The sequence below is a fragment of the Salvia miltiorrhiza genome, chromosome 4 (genome assembly GCF_028751815.1).
Source record: "Salvia miltiorrhiza cultivar Shanhuang (shh) chromosome 4, IMPLAD_Smil_shh, whole genome shotgun sequence".
NCBI classification, from domain to species: Eukaryota; Viridiplantae; Streptophyta; class Magnoliopsida; order Lamiales; family Lamiaceae; genus Salvia; species Salvia miltiorrhiza.
Window position 1 is genome coordinate 18,123,725 of NC_080390.1, and position 18,963 is coordinate 18,142,687.

At 39.0% G+C, this 18,963-nt stretch overlaps 1 protein-coding gene across 1 annotated transcript; it reads left to right on the top strand.

Annotated features, from left to right (window-relative positions):
* The first annotated feature begins 13,838 nt into the window (after positions 1 to 13,838).
* Positions 13,839 to 14,390, top strand: LOC131023097 (uncharacterized). The gene has a single exon (XM_057952640.1). It carries the CDS (start codon positions 13,839 to 13,841, stop codon positions 14,388 to 14,390), a length of 552 nt encoding a protein of 183 aa, XP_057808623.1.
* Positions 14,391 to 18,963: the final 4,573 nt, after the last annotated feature.

An 18,963-nucleotide genomic window follows, 5' to 3' on the forward strand; every position in this document is an offset into this window, starting at 1 on the left:
ACTCACGGTTATGTGTCTTCATACATATAATCGGTTCGCCTTTTGCTACGATACTCTGCAAATTATGCTTCCTTATGAAAAATGAACTATACCCGTTTTGTTTTTGTTCGTGAAATTCCTAATAATTAAAAAGTAATGACAATGTTGACGATTTTACCCTTGGGCTAATTTTATAAGTTTTTCCTTAGCATGCTTTTACGTGAGCTTCCGCATGACGTTCACCTAGTTCTTCTTATCTTTTATTCTTTAAAAATAGTCGTATCGATACTCGTACCCCACTATTACTAGTGTCGGGTTTTCGGGCTTCGACATTATTTCAGGCTTTTTTATTTTTTTATTTTTATTTCATGGCTCCTGATGTTTGACTGATGTGTCCCTCGGAGTATAGGCGTATAGTGGAAGATCTGGAAAGATTGCTCGAAGAATCGGACAGGCGTGCACAACATCAGTCATATTTAAAGTTGCACGATGTCGAGGATAAAGATGAGGAGATTGAGAAAATAGCTGTTGATGAGCCCTCTATTCCAAATGAGGATTTTAGCATCCCTCATATTTCTGCTGCTATAGAGCATGTTTCTATTCCTGCTCCTCCCAGGTCCAACTACAAGCTTGCTGCTCCATTTCCCTGCTGCTTGGCCAAGCCACGTAATGATGAAAAAATGGCCAAGTTCATGGAGATATCTTTGAAGCAGAATGATCCTGATAGCTTTATCGTTGCTTGTGTGATTGGTTGGCATACCTTTTTAGAGGTGTTATAGGATTTAGAGGTTTATCTTCTTTTGATGCCTCTCATTGTTTTCCACCGTGTGGGGATAGGATGAGCCATGAGGTATCGTCGAGCTCTAGACGTTAAATTAAGCACTTGTTGGGAGGTAACCCAACTGTTTTTCTTTGTTATGTTTTTCTTTCTTTTAGTTTCTTTTTGTTTGTTTTTGTTTCTTTGTTTTGTTTGGGAGTTTAGTGCAGTGTTGAGCTTGGAAGATGCGGGAACTCGCGCCTTGTCCATATCACCACCATCGAGCATATTTTTTTGTGAGTAGTGACACACATATCATCATCCCTCCAAACTTATTTTCGAACTTATGTTCTGTAATAAGTTTGGGGAAGGGGAGTGAGAGTAGATATGTGTATCACTTTTATTACTTTTGTTGGCTTTATTGCTTTTTCCTGCTTGGTTGGTGATGTGTGTTTGTTTGGATTTTGAGTTGATTAATGCTCCATTAGATTTATGGTGAGATGTCAATGATGATTTATGTGAAAAAATTGGAGTTTGATTTTCTTTGATGATTTAAGCATAATTGGAACTTATTTGCATAATTCTAGAGTGATTGTGACCTTGAGTTTTAGACGTTGAATAAACTTGTGAGGATTTGAGCTATAACTGTTTATCATACACAGTTTATTCTTTGTTGTGAGTTTTGTCATGCATGTGGTGATCTTCTAGAACTTGTCATGGTTTCTGTGTCGAGGTTGCTGTTGTGCCCAGGATTAGGAGATGATTTTAGGCCATCTTTTGTTAGCCATATTTTTTTTCCCCAAACACTGTCCTTAACGAAAAATTATCCTTTGTTATCTACTTTGAGCCTATTTAGCTTTTATTCTTTAGCCGGATGATAGGGGGTGATGTAGTATATGGGGATCTCTGTGTGGTGAATATCATAGTGGGTCATGAAAAAAGAATGGATGCTATTGTGTTACTCTTTACTCTTATAAGCTCTAGAAAAGTTGTAAAAAGAGAAAAAAAAAATGTTAAGAAAAAAAAGAGAAAAGAAAAAAAAAAGTATAAAGTCGAGTGTTTATTGAGAAATTTGTTAGAGAATCGACTTTGTGTGTTGGAAATAAGTGGAGAGCATAAAAGAGTATTTATTTTTGTATTGTGATGATTAAATCCCTTGAGTTGTGTTGTTTATGGTGGCATAGTTGGGAGGAAGATGGAATTTATTCCATACTTGATTTGTGAAGCTATAAGGTTGGTGTTCTTAAATTATTTTGAGTCACTTAGCCTATATTTCTCTACCTTAACCAATGTCCCTACATTATAACCCAAAAATAAAGACCTATGTGATCTTAGTCTTGGCACACTATTAGCAATGGAGATTGTAGACGATTGGCAAGGTTATGGTAAGTAATCTATATTGCATTGAATTCGATGAGAGTATACACGTCCTATATATTCCATCAAATTGAGAGTTGAGTGATACACATACCTTGTGAGATTCAATTGTTTGGAATGTCAAGGTTGATTTTCCTATAGGTTGTGTTTATTGGTGAATTTTGTGCTTAATTATTGAGGATTTGAGAATTCTATCATTCTTTATTTTTCGGAGGCATCGATGAGCTAGATTTCTTACCCATTCGTGTTATTGATTGTGTTATTCTCATTATTCGAGGACGAACAATGGCTTAAGTTTGGGGGAGTTGATAACACTCATGTTTCCATGGTTTTTAGTGTTCTTTTGATGTTAATTTTATAGGAAATTGAGTGTTTGATGATTGTTTTGTGCTTTTATTGCTTTATCTTGTAAACTTTGTTACTTGCTCGAACTTTGATGGATTTTACAGGATTTTCCTGATGGAATTTGGAAATATTGTCAGAAATAGAAGTTGTAGTTCGTCTCAAGAGGAGTTCGTGAGCGCAAACGGATCGTAAATCGGAGTTCGGACAAAAAGTTATGGCCAAAACAAGAAAGTCGCGCACATCAGTGGATAGTGTTGACGGAAATTTCCAAATTTTCGGGAATTTTCGGGTTTTTTATATTTTCTCAATATTTTCGAGTTCTACACTTTATTTATCTCATGTGCCTATATATAGGTCATTTTCCTGACCTATTAGACACATTTTTTCACATCTCTTCACCTCCTTTATTTTCCTTTTTCTTTTTTTCAGTTTTACATTCAGTTTTCATAGATTAGATTTATTTCTGCAGATTCAAGCTGTTCATCCAAAATTTCTTCCGGGTTTTATCTATTTTATTTATTTCAATTGCTTTCTTTTATTTATGCTTTTGATTTATTTTAGTATGTTTGGCTAGTTCATTAATCTGAACGTAGGGTTTGCACATAGCTGATTAATTATGTGTGTATGATTTATTGATATCAATTTGCCCTCCAACTTGTGATTCATGATTCCTGGTGCTTAATTTCTTGTGAATTATTTGGCCAATAATTTACATGTCTAGTTGTTCGATTTGAATACTTGAATGCGATAATTGTTCAGCCGATTCAGGAATGCATGATATAGTAGTAGCCTTGACACTTGAATGGGATAGGTGAAACTATAGGGAGCTATTCTTTGTGTACGCTTGGGAGTTAATTTATTCCTTGGAGTCTTGAATGTGAAGGGGGTAAATTAATCTACTTTCATAGGTGTTCGTTAGAGAAGCTTATGAATAGTTCTGTGATCTCTCATCAGGGTTGGATTAAATTGGTAATTGAATCAATAGATTAAATGCATGTAATTAATTAGTAAAAGTACATCCCTAGGGTCAGAGTCTTTCTATTTGATTTATTTATCATTGTTTTTCTGCTGTTTAGATTTTTTTATTAAGTTTAGTATTTGATTCACCGTCTTATTTGCTTTGCCTGTCTACTATGAATGTCTGTTTAGGGAATAGTTAGAGTAATTTCGTTTATCAGTCCCTGTGGATACGATACTCGGTTACCAATTTTTGCTACAATTGCACCGTGTTAGCTGCAGTTATTGTTGTTAAGAAATTAGCGATCATACAACCTGGATTATATCCAATGTACTAGTTAGACACGAGCCTTTGGATCCTGTTAAGATAGATGTGACCTAATTTAGGGTATCAATATATATGTAAGATCCTAATGAGAAATTAGCCTTAACTTTTCTCTTTCTTTTGTTCGAAGATGTAAATGCAATACAAATGTATTTTGTAGACAAGTTATAGTATGAAGAGAGATGTTCAAAAATACCAGAATAGACAACTTTGTCATTTCTTATGATAGAAACACCACTATCAAAAATGACATAAGATCCATCAATTCAAAATTTTGGAACATGATAAGGAACTCTCAAAAACTAAACTATGTCTTTAAGACTTAAAGACAAGTCTTCAATTGCAACAACTGCGACTCTAGTCACGTTGCCTATGAAGACAATCATCTCATCACTTTTCAGCTTCCTTGTCAGCTTAAAAAGCCATGCAAGGTGCAACAATCATTATCAGTTTTTCTCGTTATCCACTACTCACTACTGAGTAGAAAACGAGCTGATATGTCTCAGTTACTATAGCAAGTGCAGTACCTTAACCCTTTGCCTTGAGTATTGAAAGAAAAAATCTCCAATACTCAATCTTATCACACCACTACTCCCACTATTTTCCTTGTCTTTCTTTCCCCTTGGACCCTTCTTCTTCCCGTCTTTCGACGAAGAAGATGACTCTTCTTTGGCAATAACAAGTGCTTGCACATCTCTTTCCCACAACTTCCTTAGCCGTAGCTAGAGCATTCAACAACTCAAAAAGAGTATTATCCTTCTTGCTCATAACAGCGTTGAGGCGAAAGTTCTTGATTAAAAGACTCGGGAAGATAGTTCAGGATAATATCAACTTTTGCCTCATCGTCGATACTCCCACTGAGCAAGTCAAGTCCATCAAACAAGTTTGCTATGTGCATGACATGCTCGTGCACTGAGCTATGCTCGCTCATAAAAATAACAAGATTACTCTCATCAGATTTAAACGAGTAGCCCAGTCCGACTCTCTGAACATTTTCTTGAGATTCAGCATGATGCTAAGAGCATCGTCCATGCCCTTATGTTAGAGTTGCAAGATTTGTGACATTATTCTCATAATATAGCATTCAGCCACATTATTCGTCACATGCCACCTTTTATACAGTTCATTTTTCCCATCAGTTGTCTCATGTTCGAACAAATAGAATGTGAAGTAGTAAGCAACACAAAAATTGTGCTTGTTTCTGATGAAGATATACTCCAAATGACGTTTCCATATAAAAAGGACCGGTGAAAAGACTTTGTACAAGAATAAATAAACAGTAGGAGACATAGACATATCTGAAAGTAAATAATTAAACATGTAAGAACATGAAGCACATAATTCGTAACAATAATATTGTAACCGTTTGATAAAACAATATTAATGAAACCTTCAACTGCCCAAGGAATCTCACGAGTAAGCCACGATCGTGTGGACGTTTACACATGAACCCCTCAACCAGACTATTCACCTAGTCATTTAATTTCCATCCATGTCAACTTAACCTTTTGACAAAGGAAATTAATAGTTGGACCTTAACTAGACCATATCATATTCAAGAAGGGACTTCGATGGGGAGTTGTACATTGTACTTGAAATGAAATCTAAGCAGCGACCACAATTTAACCTCGATAATTAAATTCTCGAAATTAGCATACTCACAAGGACCATACCGCTTTCAATTTAACCTCTTGGTTATCTTATTTAAAATCCATCCTCTAAAGTACTTATTAAAATCATACGAGTAAGCCACGATCGTGTGGACGTTTACCGCATAACTCCCACTACTTAAATGGATTTAAATATTTTTAATAGAAATCTCAACTTAACAAACTTGTGAAATCGAACATGAAGTAAGCCACGATCGTGTGGACGTTTACTCACATCCTCAATCACTTTGTCTTGAGACTGCATGTGGAGGTCTACATTAATTTTAAGAATAAAAATTATTAAGTAATAACCACAATCTAACTTTGAAATTAAATTCTCGAATTTGACATACACACTAGGACCATGCCGCATTCAATTTAATTTCTTAGTTATCTTATTTAATTCCATCCTCTAAAGTACTCGTGAAAAAATATACGAGTAAGCCACGGTCGTGTGGACGTTTACCGCATAACTCCCACCACTTAAATGGATCTAAATATTTTTAATAGAAATCTCAACTTGACAAACTTGTGAAATCAAACATGAACTAAGCCACGATCGTGTGGACGTTTACTCATATTGTCAATCACTTTGTCTTGAGACCGTTTGTGGAAATTTAAATAATTTTTAATCATCTATAAAATTATTAATACAGCTTAGTATTTTTTCTTTCAAAAGGTTTGATCATGCTCAAACACATAATCCTAAACATGCTATTCTAGAACGCAACACGTGAAACATGCTCGCAGAATTCTAAAACATGCTTAAGAAAACGATAAACCTAGCATGCTTGTCTAAGAGTAGTTAATAAATACATATTAACAAGCAAAGACAAAGAGATCAGGTAAAGAGCATAAAGGATTAACACCACGACATGCAAAGAACATAATAAAAGATAAAGTTCTTCATGACCCATTCGTGGAATCCAAAACTAATCTATTACATTTAAAAAGTAAAACTCGGCCCGAACCAGCTCCATCAGACCCATGTTTGAAATTAGGGTTTGAGCCCCCTAGGGTTTCTCGAAACTCGCGCCACCTAGGGTTTGGGACCCCCTAGGCGCCGCCGCCACCCACGCCTCGACAGCAGCCGGATCAGCGCGGCAGCAGCAGCCTCGGTGCGCATAGCCCTCGGCACTAGCAGCCAACGGGCACGGCAGGCCTCTGCGTGCACAACTCTCGGCAGCGGGCGGACGACCGTGCAGCGCAGCTCTGGGCGCACAGCACCACAGCGCGCAGGAACGCGCGCGTGCAGCCGCCCCAGCACGGCACGGGCCCTCGCTCCCCAGCCTGACTCCAGCGCGCTCGCCTTTCCTCGGGCAGGTTCCCAGCCACCGAGAGCAGCAGCGGCCCGTGCGGCGGCCTGACCGGGCGCGCAACCACACGGCGCGCAAGCGCACGCCCGCGCAGCAGCTCCGTCTGCCACGCGTCCCGGCAGCAGCCGCCCAGCCCAGGAAGTATGTGCGCGCGCCGTGGCGCCCGGGGCTCTCGTAGTGCGCAGCCCTTCGTGCCCTCGGCGCCCGCCGCCTCCCTGGCTCTCCAACCTCCATTCATTCGATGTTGATTCGTCGTCGTCTTCGTCTCAATTTTCAACAATTACAGATTACAACGGAAAACAAATACAATTTGAAATCCTAATCTAACCACGGATTTTCTCGTGGTGAAAAATGATTATAACGTCAAAACGACGTACCCCACGAATCAACAGACCACGAAGAACAGCAGCAGTAAAAACAACGCACATTATTAATCGTACGCAAATTAACTGACATAGCCAAGAAATGCAATCCAGGCTCTGATACCAATTGAAGGATTATTAGCCCCAACGAGATCGTTTCTTGGATATCTTAATTTTCCATACAACGATTAATCCCTAACATGCCCCTATGAATTTAAGTGCTGCACGTTGGAGTTTAGAAATACCTGAAGAATTCAGAAGAATTCGTCAAATTCGCAGCTGAACAGACCAGTCAGCTTCAAGCCTTCGTTTGAAGCCTCAAACGTCCCCAAAAAGCATTTTGCCCAGAAATACGACTTCTTCGTCTTCGAGAGAGATTTCCGTGGCCGCCGGTTTCTCCTGAATCGGATTTCTGTGGAGGAAGTTATGGCCGTTCTCCCAAAACTGCCAGAACTTGATTTCCTGCGAAAATCTGACTCCAGCTCAGATCTTCTTGTCTTTTTATTCTTTTATTATAGTCGTATCGATACTCGGACTCCGCTATTACTAGCGTTGAGATCGGGCTGCGACAGAGTGGTATCAGAGCAGTTCGTCTGCTCTGAGTTTATTGCTTGATTGAGTTGAACCTTTGATTGCTCTCATCTTTGAGTTGAGTACTAGTCTAACTTGAATTTCTAGGCTAGTTTGGGAGTCAATTCGAAACAAAACCCCAACACCCCATCTCCTCCGGCTTAACGAGGTAAGAAGTTGATGATGTTTCTTTGTTGCTTTCTTGTTGAGAGTTGAGTTTGAGTCACTAATGAGTTATGTATTGTTTTGATGGCGGAATTGTTTGAGGTGATAGATTGTGAGATGAGGCAGTTGTTGTGGAATATGAGGAGAGATGTTGAGGCTAGTATAGCCAATGCCCCACCATACCAAACGAGGATGAGTATGTTGTTGATTGAGATGTACAAAGTAAGTTCGTATCCATTTTCTAATAGACATGATATTTTATATTACAGGATGCAAAGTCAGTAAGAGACAGCAATGCAGAGACGATATAGTGAGGCGATGCGCCGTTAGTTCAGATCTACCGAATTTTGTGGCTTCATCGCGACTCTTAGCCACCGCTACTTTGCTTATGGCGAGCCACCTTCACCGCCGTACGGAGAGTCTGAGGAACCAGCCCAGGGAGGGGAGCTAGTTGTTGTGCCCCCACTTCCCGAGGAGCCATTTTCGATTGCACCGCCACCCCCAGCTGATCCGATTCCAGTTTCATCTGAGCCTTTTGTCCCTGAGCCGATGGTCTTTGAGACGTACTCCCCTGTGATAGAGCATGATCCGTTTTCGTTTCTATCACTTATTCCTTTTCCCAGCGCTGATTTACCATCTTGGGATTTTACACCGGTTGTCGCAGCCCAATCCCGACGCTAGTGATAGCGTGGATCGAGTATCGATACGACTATTTTAAAAGAATAAAAGACAAGAAGAACTAGATTGAACATCATGCAGAAGCTTACATCAAAGCATGCTAAGGAAAATCATCATAAATTAACTCAAGGGTAAAAACGTCAACGTCGTCATAACTTCTTAAATATCAGGAATTTCACGAACAAAAACAAAACGGGTATGGCTCATTTTTCATAAGGAAGAATAATATTCAAAGTATCGCAGCAAAAGGCGAACCGATTATATGTATGAAGACACATAACCGTGAGTAAATTGCTTGATTTCAAAAGAAAGTCAAGTATCTCAATTGACAAGACTCTATTAACATAAAGGTAATACGACAATTTAAATACATCGATTGAAACGTTTCCCCCACCAGCACCAGACCAATCTCGCTCCCTGCTTAGCCTGCACATTTAGAAATATATGCAGGGCGTGAGTACATAATACTCAGTGGGCGAACGCCGAAAAACAAGAAAGGCGCTCTTAGAGCTATAGGTTTGAAACTTGCCACATCTCAGCAATACACAGGAATAAATTTAGCGTAAATGAACCTGTGTAAGCAGTTTTAATAAACATCATAAAGAAATGAACGAATGACAGCTGTCAAAGATCTTAACATGCATGCACCACATCTACAACTCATCATCATCAAAGGTACTGAGCAGTAGGCCTCCCTCTCAAGTACCGTGACCGGCCTACCCGAAGACGGCTCACAGTCACCTCTGTGTACACAACCCCGCTTGTAGCAGGATCCGAATTCGTCTCATCTCATCAGTAGAGGGTAACATACAAGCTCAACATCAAAAATTGGCAAGTCAAACAGTTCTCAAACATCATTTATCTCAAAACATTTGATAAACTCATAACATTATCAAAACAGTTTAGAAAGCTCATATGATATACGTATACTCAGAATATTGCCCACCTGGAGTCCTTCGCTAATCCTGGAAAGAAATCAGGCGACTTACTTCTTCGTCTCGCTCGGGCCTTCAAATATCATCATCATCGTCATCGAAGGTTCATGTGATAAAACAAACGTTAGTCAGAAACTCATTTACTATAAAACCAATCTCATCTCAAACTATAACTTCTCACTCAACGTCTATTTACCCAATAAAACTCAATTCCTAGGTATACTTAACTTCTAAGGATTCACACGTCCTACTCTCGACTTAACTCTCAACTCGGATCAAACTCATAGCAATCAAGCACAAAAACAAGCATAAACACTTAAGCATATGAAATTCACACATATACAAGTAAAAAACAACCTTCACTCTGCACTGACTCGATTTCAAAACCTCACCAGACTCGGTACAGAACTCCACTGGAGTCGTAACCTATATCAAAAGAAACCTCTTTGCGTCTAGTTTCATTTAAAAAAAATTAGGATCAAAAACTCCAATTAGTCTAGGAGATATGACTGTCTTACTACAGTCTACCATATTCGGCAGTTTTTGGCAATCGAAAGCTTTGATTTTTGAAAAATAGTAAATGTTGTCCAAAAGGACTCAAATTTAGTGGGTACATAGATACGACACACATGTCTTAACAATAAAAATATGGTTTCCAAAACGTTAGGGAAAGATACTGGAAAAGGTGACTCTATTGGCTACTCACCGAACATTTGGGCAGAACGTAGCAGTTTTGGTTTTACATTATATAAAAATACTAAACGAAGTAAAAATGACTTGAAATTTTACCGACATGTTCAAATCTCTCACATGTACTTACCATAAAAGTTTCATGGTGTTTGGGTAACAAAAACCCCTCGAAAACAGTAGGTCAGTGCGTCACGAAAATGACTCCAAACTCAATCACACAAGCAAACATGCTCAACTCAACATTCCTTCAAAGCAAACTCATCAAAGCTCATTTTAAACACTTATAGCACTCAAAAACATTCAAGCACAACATAATACTCATCATACTCAATCTCGACTCTTGTCTTACATCTTAAACTCAAATCTCAAGGAAAACGTTTCAACGAACGCATCATTTCAATTCTCTTCTCATTTTCATGCTCAAAATTACTCAAATACTCACACATGATCTCATACATCATATAACTCATTATGCACACATAGATTCCCTTTTTATCATGCAAACTAAACTCTAACAAAAACTCTCAACGTAAACTCTTAATAAAGCATGACAAACGTTCACATAATGGTCATAAAGCAATTAGACCTCATTATATCATTCATCAACTTCTCAAAATATGAAAACTCAAAAACTCATATAAACTAAACTAAGTCAAAATTTTACTTAGCCAACAAAAGACCTAATCAAGCATAATTAGACACTAATACCATGCTCAATTACATATATCCTAAACCAATTCACTTATTAACACATAGGCAAGAAAGTCCTAATTTTTATTAAACTAAACTCTTTGAAATTTTATAAACACACATGAAACCTTAATCTAATCATAGATCTATCAATTTTAACCATTTAAACTCACATATAAACCATCAATTTACAATTTAGGGCATAGATACACATATCCCTAATTTTATTAAACTAACTCACCTCAAATTCATCAATTAACATCATATACTCAATCTACTCCATCAATCATCATCATAAACATCTCATAGACTCATTCTCATCATCAATTCATCACTTAATACATCAACTCACAAATTCCCAAATTTTGGGTAAACTAAACTCATCCAACTTTCACATCTCAAGGCATAGCCTTTCACAACACACATCAGTCATCACCAAACATCACATAGATCTCATTTTTCACCCCAAATCAAGGTAAGAAAAAGAAAAAATTTTGAAGGGTTGAGACCCATTTTTTTCGAAAATTTGGAAAACAAAGGAAGGGGTGATTTCTTGCTTCAATCTTTCAAAAATACTCACATATAACATCATACAAGTTATATCTATGGATTTAAAGATCACTTACCCAAACTTACACCAAAACTCACACTTTCTCTTTCTAACTTTGAAACCAATCTTCAAGGATCTTCTTGGATTCAAGTAGATAGGAGGTGTTTAGGTAAGATTTTGAAGGTGATTTATGTGTTTGGCAAAATTTTGTGAAGCTTCGAAGGTTTCATTAATGGTTGACAATGGTGGAAATGTGAGAGATGAGGGAGAGAGAGAGAGCTCGAAAATGGGGTGGAGGGAGAGAGAAATATTTTGCAAGATTTGTGAGGATTTGGTAATCTTAGAGAGATTTGACAAATCTTAAGGAATATTTGGCATTAAATGCCTTGATCTCTCTCTCTAATCTCTACACTCTCTCAATTAATCCACTTGGCAAGTGGGTAATTAGGCACATGCTCAAAGGAATAAAATAATAATGTGAGAAGGGTGATTGAATAATAACCATAATAATTATGGAAATGTTACTCATTAATAAAATACCATAGCATAATTATTCATGTGACCAAATAAAATAATTATAGCACTAATATTAGTGCACTCGCTCAATTATAATATTCCTCATCACAGAAAAAATAATTTAAAAAATATTATGCTAGGAAAAATTTTCATAAACCGGCATCATTCGATTTCTCGGTAAAAATAACCCGCACTTGCTTTGGAAACTTAATTAAAACTCCAAGTGCTAAAGTCCTCAAATAAAAATCATAATAACTTGCTCATAAGACATACGTAACAAAAATCACATTATCAATCAGTCACGTAAATTCACATAATATCACGTCAAAGCAGTCGGCAAACACAGACAAACTAAACGTCTCTCTGACCGACTCTTTTCATCAAGGATTCTCACTCTTTCTTTCTCAACTCTATGTCAAAATCATTATTCCTATTTTCTTAATAGGACGGTCAATCTCTATGACAACTCAGTATCCGGTAACTCAATTCCCGGTAGTCGAAAATAAAATAAAATCTCAACTCAACTCATTTCTCAAATCTCATCACTCTAACTCTATCATTGGTTTGTCCACTCGTATCTCTATTTAAAAGACAATCTGTCTTATCTGGTCATAAAAGAAAAATAATCTCACATCCCTACATCTCAGTACTCTCAATAGTGTTAAGACACTATCTCACAACATAAGGAAAAGTACGGGGTGTTACACCGGTGACGACACCTTTGCCACTACCACCGTTTGAGTCGGCGCCACCGATTGTTTCTACAGAGTCGCAGATACATCACTTTCCCTATGATCCTTATCCAAGGGTTGCCCCATTGCCTGAGCCAGGCACTTTGGCTTTCCAGATGTATATGCATCCTATCTTATACCCACCGTCCCGAGATGCCCAGGAGGGAGGATCTCGGCCAGCACACTTCGACAGCGATGAGGAAGATTCGGACGAGGAGACTCTGGAGATGACGGTTGGCTATGGACGGACCCGACCGCTACAGTGTCATACTACTGTCGATGGAGTCGAGACATGGGTACCGGTTCCTGAGGTGCCGGTGTATGGTCCGATGGTGGACATCGACGTCGAGGATGAGTCGAGTGACGATAGCATCTATCGACCGATCGACGAGTACGAGAGCGAGGAGACGGAGCCGAGCGAGGACATGCCAGTTGATGACGCAGCTAGCAGGGTATCGCGAGACGATGGATAGTGATCACGTTTATCTCGTAGGTGCGTACATATGTATGGATGCATAGTTGATATATATATATATATATATATATATATATATATATAGGTAGAGCAACATAGTATAGTGTGTATGAATAGATAGTATATATCTTTAGATGCTTAGTGCTCATGATGCTTGTATAGCTAGAGCATCATTTTAGTGTTAGGGCCTTTGTACATAAAGCCCTACTTTTGTAAAAGACCTCGAGAGAGAGGCAATTTTCCTTATATATATACACATAGATGTTGATGATTAGCAAGTCCTTTTTTTCCTTATCAGAGCTTCGAGATTGATGATTTTGATGCATGATGATGGATGAGAAATAGAGTTGATGAGAATTATAAATGATGATAGACGACGAATAGAGTGGACGAGAATTTTGAGAATTTTGAGATCACATATGAGATATAGAATTGAGATGAGAAAAGAGAACTTGTTTTTTTTTTTAATGATGAAGGACTAAGCTTCGAGGCCAATCCTTATATTTCCCTTTTTTCCTTTTTAGTATGCCTCCGAGAAGAAGAGGGAACAGAAGGAACATAAACCGAGAAGAAGTAGAAGAAGATGAGCAAAGAGACCCCACACCACCACCTCCTCCACCACCAGAAAGGAGGATAGAGGAACTTTTTCTATGACAAAATCCACCAACATTCAATGGATCGAGAGATCCCGCTAAAACTGAGGAGTGGATTCGGAGTATGGAAAGAATTTTCAGATTCCTTAGATGTAGCGACGCTGAGCGTCTCATGTGTATGTCGTATCAACTTAAAGGATATGTAGATTTCTGGTGGGAAGCGAAACAGAAAACGATGAACGAGGAGCAGATAGCAGCTCTTACTTGGGAGCAGTTTAAAGAAGCTCTTTACGAGAAATACATACCCCGAAGTTATCGAAAGAAGAAAGAGATGGAGTTTGTAAACTTGAAGCAAGGGAATAAGACAGTAGCTGAGTATGACCGACAGTTTTGCGATTTGGCTCGATATGCTCCATATCAAGTGGATACAGATGAAAAGATGTCAGAACTATTTTGCTCCGGACTAAAACAAGAGATACGAGTCGTTTTAGCGAGTCAGAGTGCGCTAACCTATGTTGAGGCTTTGAACAGAGCGTTAGACATGGAACTAGCAATGCAGCAAGAGAGACCGAGTCAAACTTCGATGCCACAATCAAACCCGAATTTTCAAACGGGAAATCAGCCTTTTCCTGGACAAGGCCAAAAGGGTAAGAGAAAATGGGACGACCGGAGCCAAGGTCGCAAGAAGCCGTGGCAGAGTCAGAATGCGCCACCGCAATATCATAACTGAGACAAACGACATTATGTTGGCCCAACTGCCCCAGCAGAAACTCCTCAAGGACCGCGAGGGATACCGCCTTGCCCGAAGTGTAATAAACTACATCTGGGAGAGTGTAAATTGGGACAGAATAGCTGTTACACCTGCGGAAGGGTCGGGCACTACTCGAACCAGTGTCCGAATCGCCAGCAAAGTGGAAGCGGAGGACGACCGAGTCAGTTTCGGCGCAACTCAAAGCGATGGAGGGAATCCTACCGCTACCTCTACCACAGTGACAACAGCCAGCCTATTGACCACTACAGCCAAGAGGGCAACTGCCGGCCCCGCAGGCGAATCAACCTTGAAGAATAAGTATCCGTTACCTCGAATCGACGACCTGTTTGGTCAACTACAAGGAGCAATTACTTTTTCAAAGATTGACTTGAGAACGGGATACCATTAGTTGAAGATACGATCGGAAGATATTTCGAAGATGGCATTTTGTACGAGATACGGACATTATGAGTTTATAGTAATGCTTTTTAGTTTAACGAATGCCCCAGCCGTGTTCATGGACCTCATGAACCGAGTTTTTTACGAATACTTAGATAAGTTCGTGATAGTCTTCATAGAGGATATTCTAATTTACTCAGAGAACAAACAAGAACACGAGGAGCATTTGAGGATCGTGTTGGAGAGATTGCGAGCTGAAAAGCTTTATGCTAAGTTCAGCAAATGCGAGTTTTAGCTTGAAGAAATCAATTTTCTTGGCCATATGTCGCAGCCCGCCGTCTAGCCAGTGATAGCGTAGACCGGGTATCGATACGACTAAATAAAAGAAGGAAACAAAGGTTGGAAAACTGATCTCATCTTTATGCGGAAGCAAGGTAACAATTCATACTAACTTTAGCAGCGTAACATCCTTTCTAGATCATAAACATCGGCATCGCTATAAAAACCAAAGCATCGAAGTTTTTGTCAACATTTACAAACGGTCGTAGTTCAATATTTACAAGGATTCAATATATACAGAGTTACACAACAAAAGGGTGATCAAACTATATGTATGGAGACATATAGCTGAGAGTGTATTCCTTAATTAAGTCTAGAACAACTCAAAACATAACGCTGCCATGGAGATGAAAGTACAATAAAAGGTGATCATCCGAAACAACAATCCCCGCCAACACCAAGCCATCCTCCGGCCATGCTTATCCTGCACATTTAGAAATATATGCAGGGCGTGAGTACATAATACTCAGTGGGCAGACGCCGAAAGACAAGAAAGGTGCTCTTAGAGCTATATGTTTGAAGCTTGCCACATCATCAGCAATACACAGAAATAAAGTTAGCGTAAACGAAACTGTGCATGCAATTTTATTCATAAACATCATAAATAAGTGTCTGCAGACAAGTAATCAACATGTATGCACCGCATCTACAACTTATCATCATAACCAAGGTACTGAGAAGTAGGCCTCCTTCTCAAGCACCGTGACCGGCCGACCCGAAGACGGCTCACAGTCACCTCTGTGTACACAACTCCGCTTGTGGCAGGATCCGAATTCGTCTCATCAGTAGAGGGTAACACACAAGTTCATCATAAAAAAAAAATGGCAAGTCAAACAGTTCTTAAACATCATTTAACTCAACATTTGATAAGCTCATAACATCATTAAATCATTTCAGAAAGCTCGTAATATTTTCATACTCAAAGTATTGTCCACGTAATAGTGGTTATAAACATACTGCCCACCTGTAGAGCTCGGCTTACTGCAGGTGGTACTCGGAGTGATCTTCACTTGCGTCCTCGACTGATCTCTTTAGTTGTAAACATCGGAATAGTGCATGCGACAAGTTAGAGGAACCAGTTAGAAACTTCCTCTCTAAAAGCTTAACCTTAATCTTATTATAACATCCATCATAATTATTCTTCAGCTTATCTCCGTCTAATCACTCAACTCTATGACAATAAACTCTAATCTTATTCTCAACTTAACACTCAAGAGGCTAGATTAAAAGCAATCAAGCACATAGGCATGCACAAACACATATGAAGGAACCATATTTTGACATATGATTCACGTGCCTGTGATCCATTTCGGATATCAAACGAATACATACAAAAACCATGTGCCTAAGGCAAGAGGATAGAATCTTACTTGCAAATCCGACAATGATCGACTCCAGTGTTGATCTTCCAACTTGTTCCCACGGCAAGACTTGACGTTGGGTGGCAACGATCTTCAAGTCCTCTCCTTTTCCTAGGGATTCGCGCCGCTTATCACTTTCTGTGCTCTAACAGATTTATCTTTTTTTTATCTCACGTAATGTCACAAGTAATTAGAATTAGGGTTGTACCTATTATTTATACTGGGTATTAAAACCCTAAATAATAAGCCCATTATCTAATTAAACTAAAACAAAGCCCAAAGGCTTAAGTGAGAAAGAGATGGACGAACGCCCCATATGGAGTGAAGCCTTTATTGGGCCAAGCGGGGATCTACTAGCTTGAATAAAGTTTGGCCTCCCAGTGCTCAATTTTCCTATTCAGCCCAGAATAAAATCGAGACACAAGTATTAATTTATTCCACTAGAAAATTAATACTGAATTACCTCTTTATTCTTTAGGTGAGTCGGGGCTAGTATTAGACTTAATTAATCCCCGTGTTTAAGATATCCAATATCCATTAATTAATTAATTCCTCTAACAATCAATTAATTAATTAATTAGTCGTTTAATTATAAACGACATCTCGAGTGCTACCACTTAAACTTATTATCGTATCGGAACTAATTCCACCTGCAGGGTTTAATACGATAAACTTATTAAGTTCCTCGAGAGGATATTATCATCCTGTTACGTATCTGGTCCCTGGACTGGCCCAAAGTCTCCTAGCCCAAGAAGAGAGAGAACACGCCTCCTACACCTAATCTGCGCCTCCTACGTATTTATTTTATTATAAATACAGCTGTCAGCTCTCAGGAAATACACACTGATAAAATATTAGGTTTTTGGAGAGCTGTGGGGCGTAGGAAAAACGTGTGGAGCTTTATTTGTCTCTTGGGACTTTCATAGAACGTTGTCCATCCAACGGTGAAAGCTGAGCGGGATACAGTTCAGAAGATCAGAGCTGGAGTCAGATTTTCGCAGGAAATCAAGTTCTGGCAGTTTCGGAAGAACGGACATAACTTTCTCCACAGAACTCCGATTCAGGCGAAACAGGCGGCCACAGAAAGCAATCTCGAAGACGAAGAAGTCGTATTTCTGGGCGAAATACGATTTGAGGATGTTTGAGGCTTCAAACGAAGGCTTGAAGCTGACTGGTCTGTTCAGCTGCGAGTTTGACGAATTCTTCTGAATTCTTCAGGTATTTCTGAACTCCAATGTGTAGCACTTAAATTCATAGGAGCATGTTAGGGATTAATCGTTGTATGATAAATTAATAATAATCCAAGAAACGATCATCGGGCAATTAGAGTATTAATTCAGTTTAATATTCCTTCACACACCACACGAGATTCGAAGTTTTCTGGGATTGGCAGGGTATTATCGACGTTTTATTGAGGGCTTTTAAAAAATCGCTAAGCCACTAACGCACCTGCTAAAGAAAGAAGTCAAGTTCGTTTGGACGAACGAACGCGAGCGAAGTTTTCAAGAGTTAAAGAAGAGACTTACTATTGCCCCAGTTTTAGCTGTTCTGAAAGCGGATAAAGAGTATGCAGTTTATACTGATGCATCGAAACATGGTCTAGGTTGTGTACTGATGCAAGAGGGAAAGTTATAGCGTATGCTTCGAGATAACTAAGACCACACGAGATGAATTATCCAACGCATGATTTAGAATTAGCAGCCGTAGTGCATGCTTTGAAGATCTGGAGACACCATCTCTACGGAGCACGGTGTGAGATATACACCAATCATAAAAGTCTCAAATACTTCTTTGAGCAAAAAGATCTGAACATGCGACAAAGAAGATGGTTAGAGTTAGTGAAGGATTACGATTGTGGAATAAATTATCACCCTAGAAAGGCTAACATTGTAGCTGACGCGTTAAGCAGAAAGAATCAGGGAGAGTTAGGATTTCTCCTTACTCGAGAAGAGAACCTGATCAAGGAATTCGAGAAGATGAATTTGGAGGTAGTAATACCACCACAAACGACAAAAATAGTAATTTCTGCACTGAGCATTACATCTGACTTATGGTCGAGAATAGTCACAGCTCAAAAAGAGGATGAAAAGATGGAAAGGTTGCGAATGACGATTCGAACCGAGAAAGTGGAGAATTATCAAGAGGCGGCAGATAATGCCATTTTGTTTGAAGGGAGACTGTGTGTGCCTGATAAAGAAGAGTTGAAGAATGAAATCATGAGTGAAGCTCATAACACCCCTTTTACCGCACATCCAAGAGGTACAAAGATGTACCAAGACTTGAAAACAAAGTTTAGGTGGGAAGGAATGAAGAGAGAGATGGCATCTTTCGTAGAAAGATGTTTGACGTGTTAACACGTGAAGGCGCCACTTTGGCAACCTTATACAAATTACACCTATTAGAGACTTCTACAATAGAAGTGGGACCACATAGCCATGAATTATGGCATCGAT

Excerpts from the sequence above, each read along its gene's own strand:
- LOC131023097 (XM_057952640.1), top strand. The coding sequence starts at position 13,839 with ATGTCGTATCAACTTAAAGGATATGTAGATTTCTGGTGGGAAGCGAAA.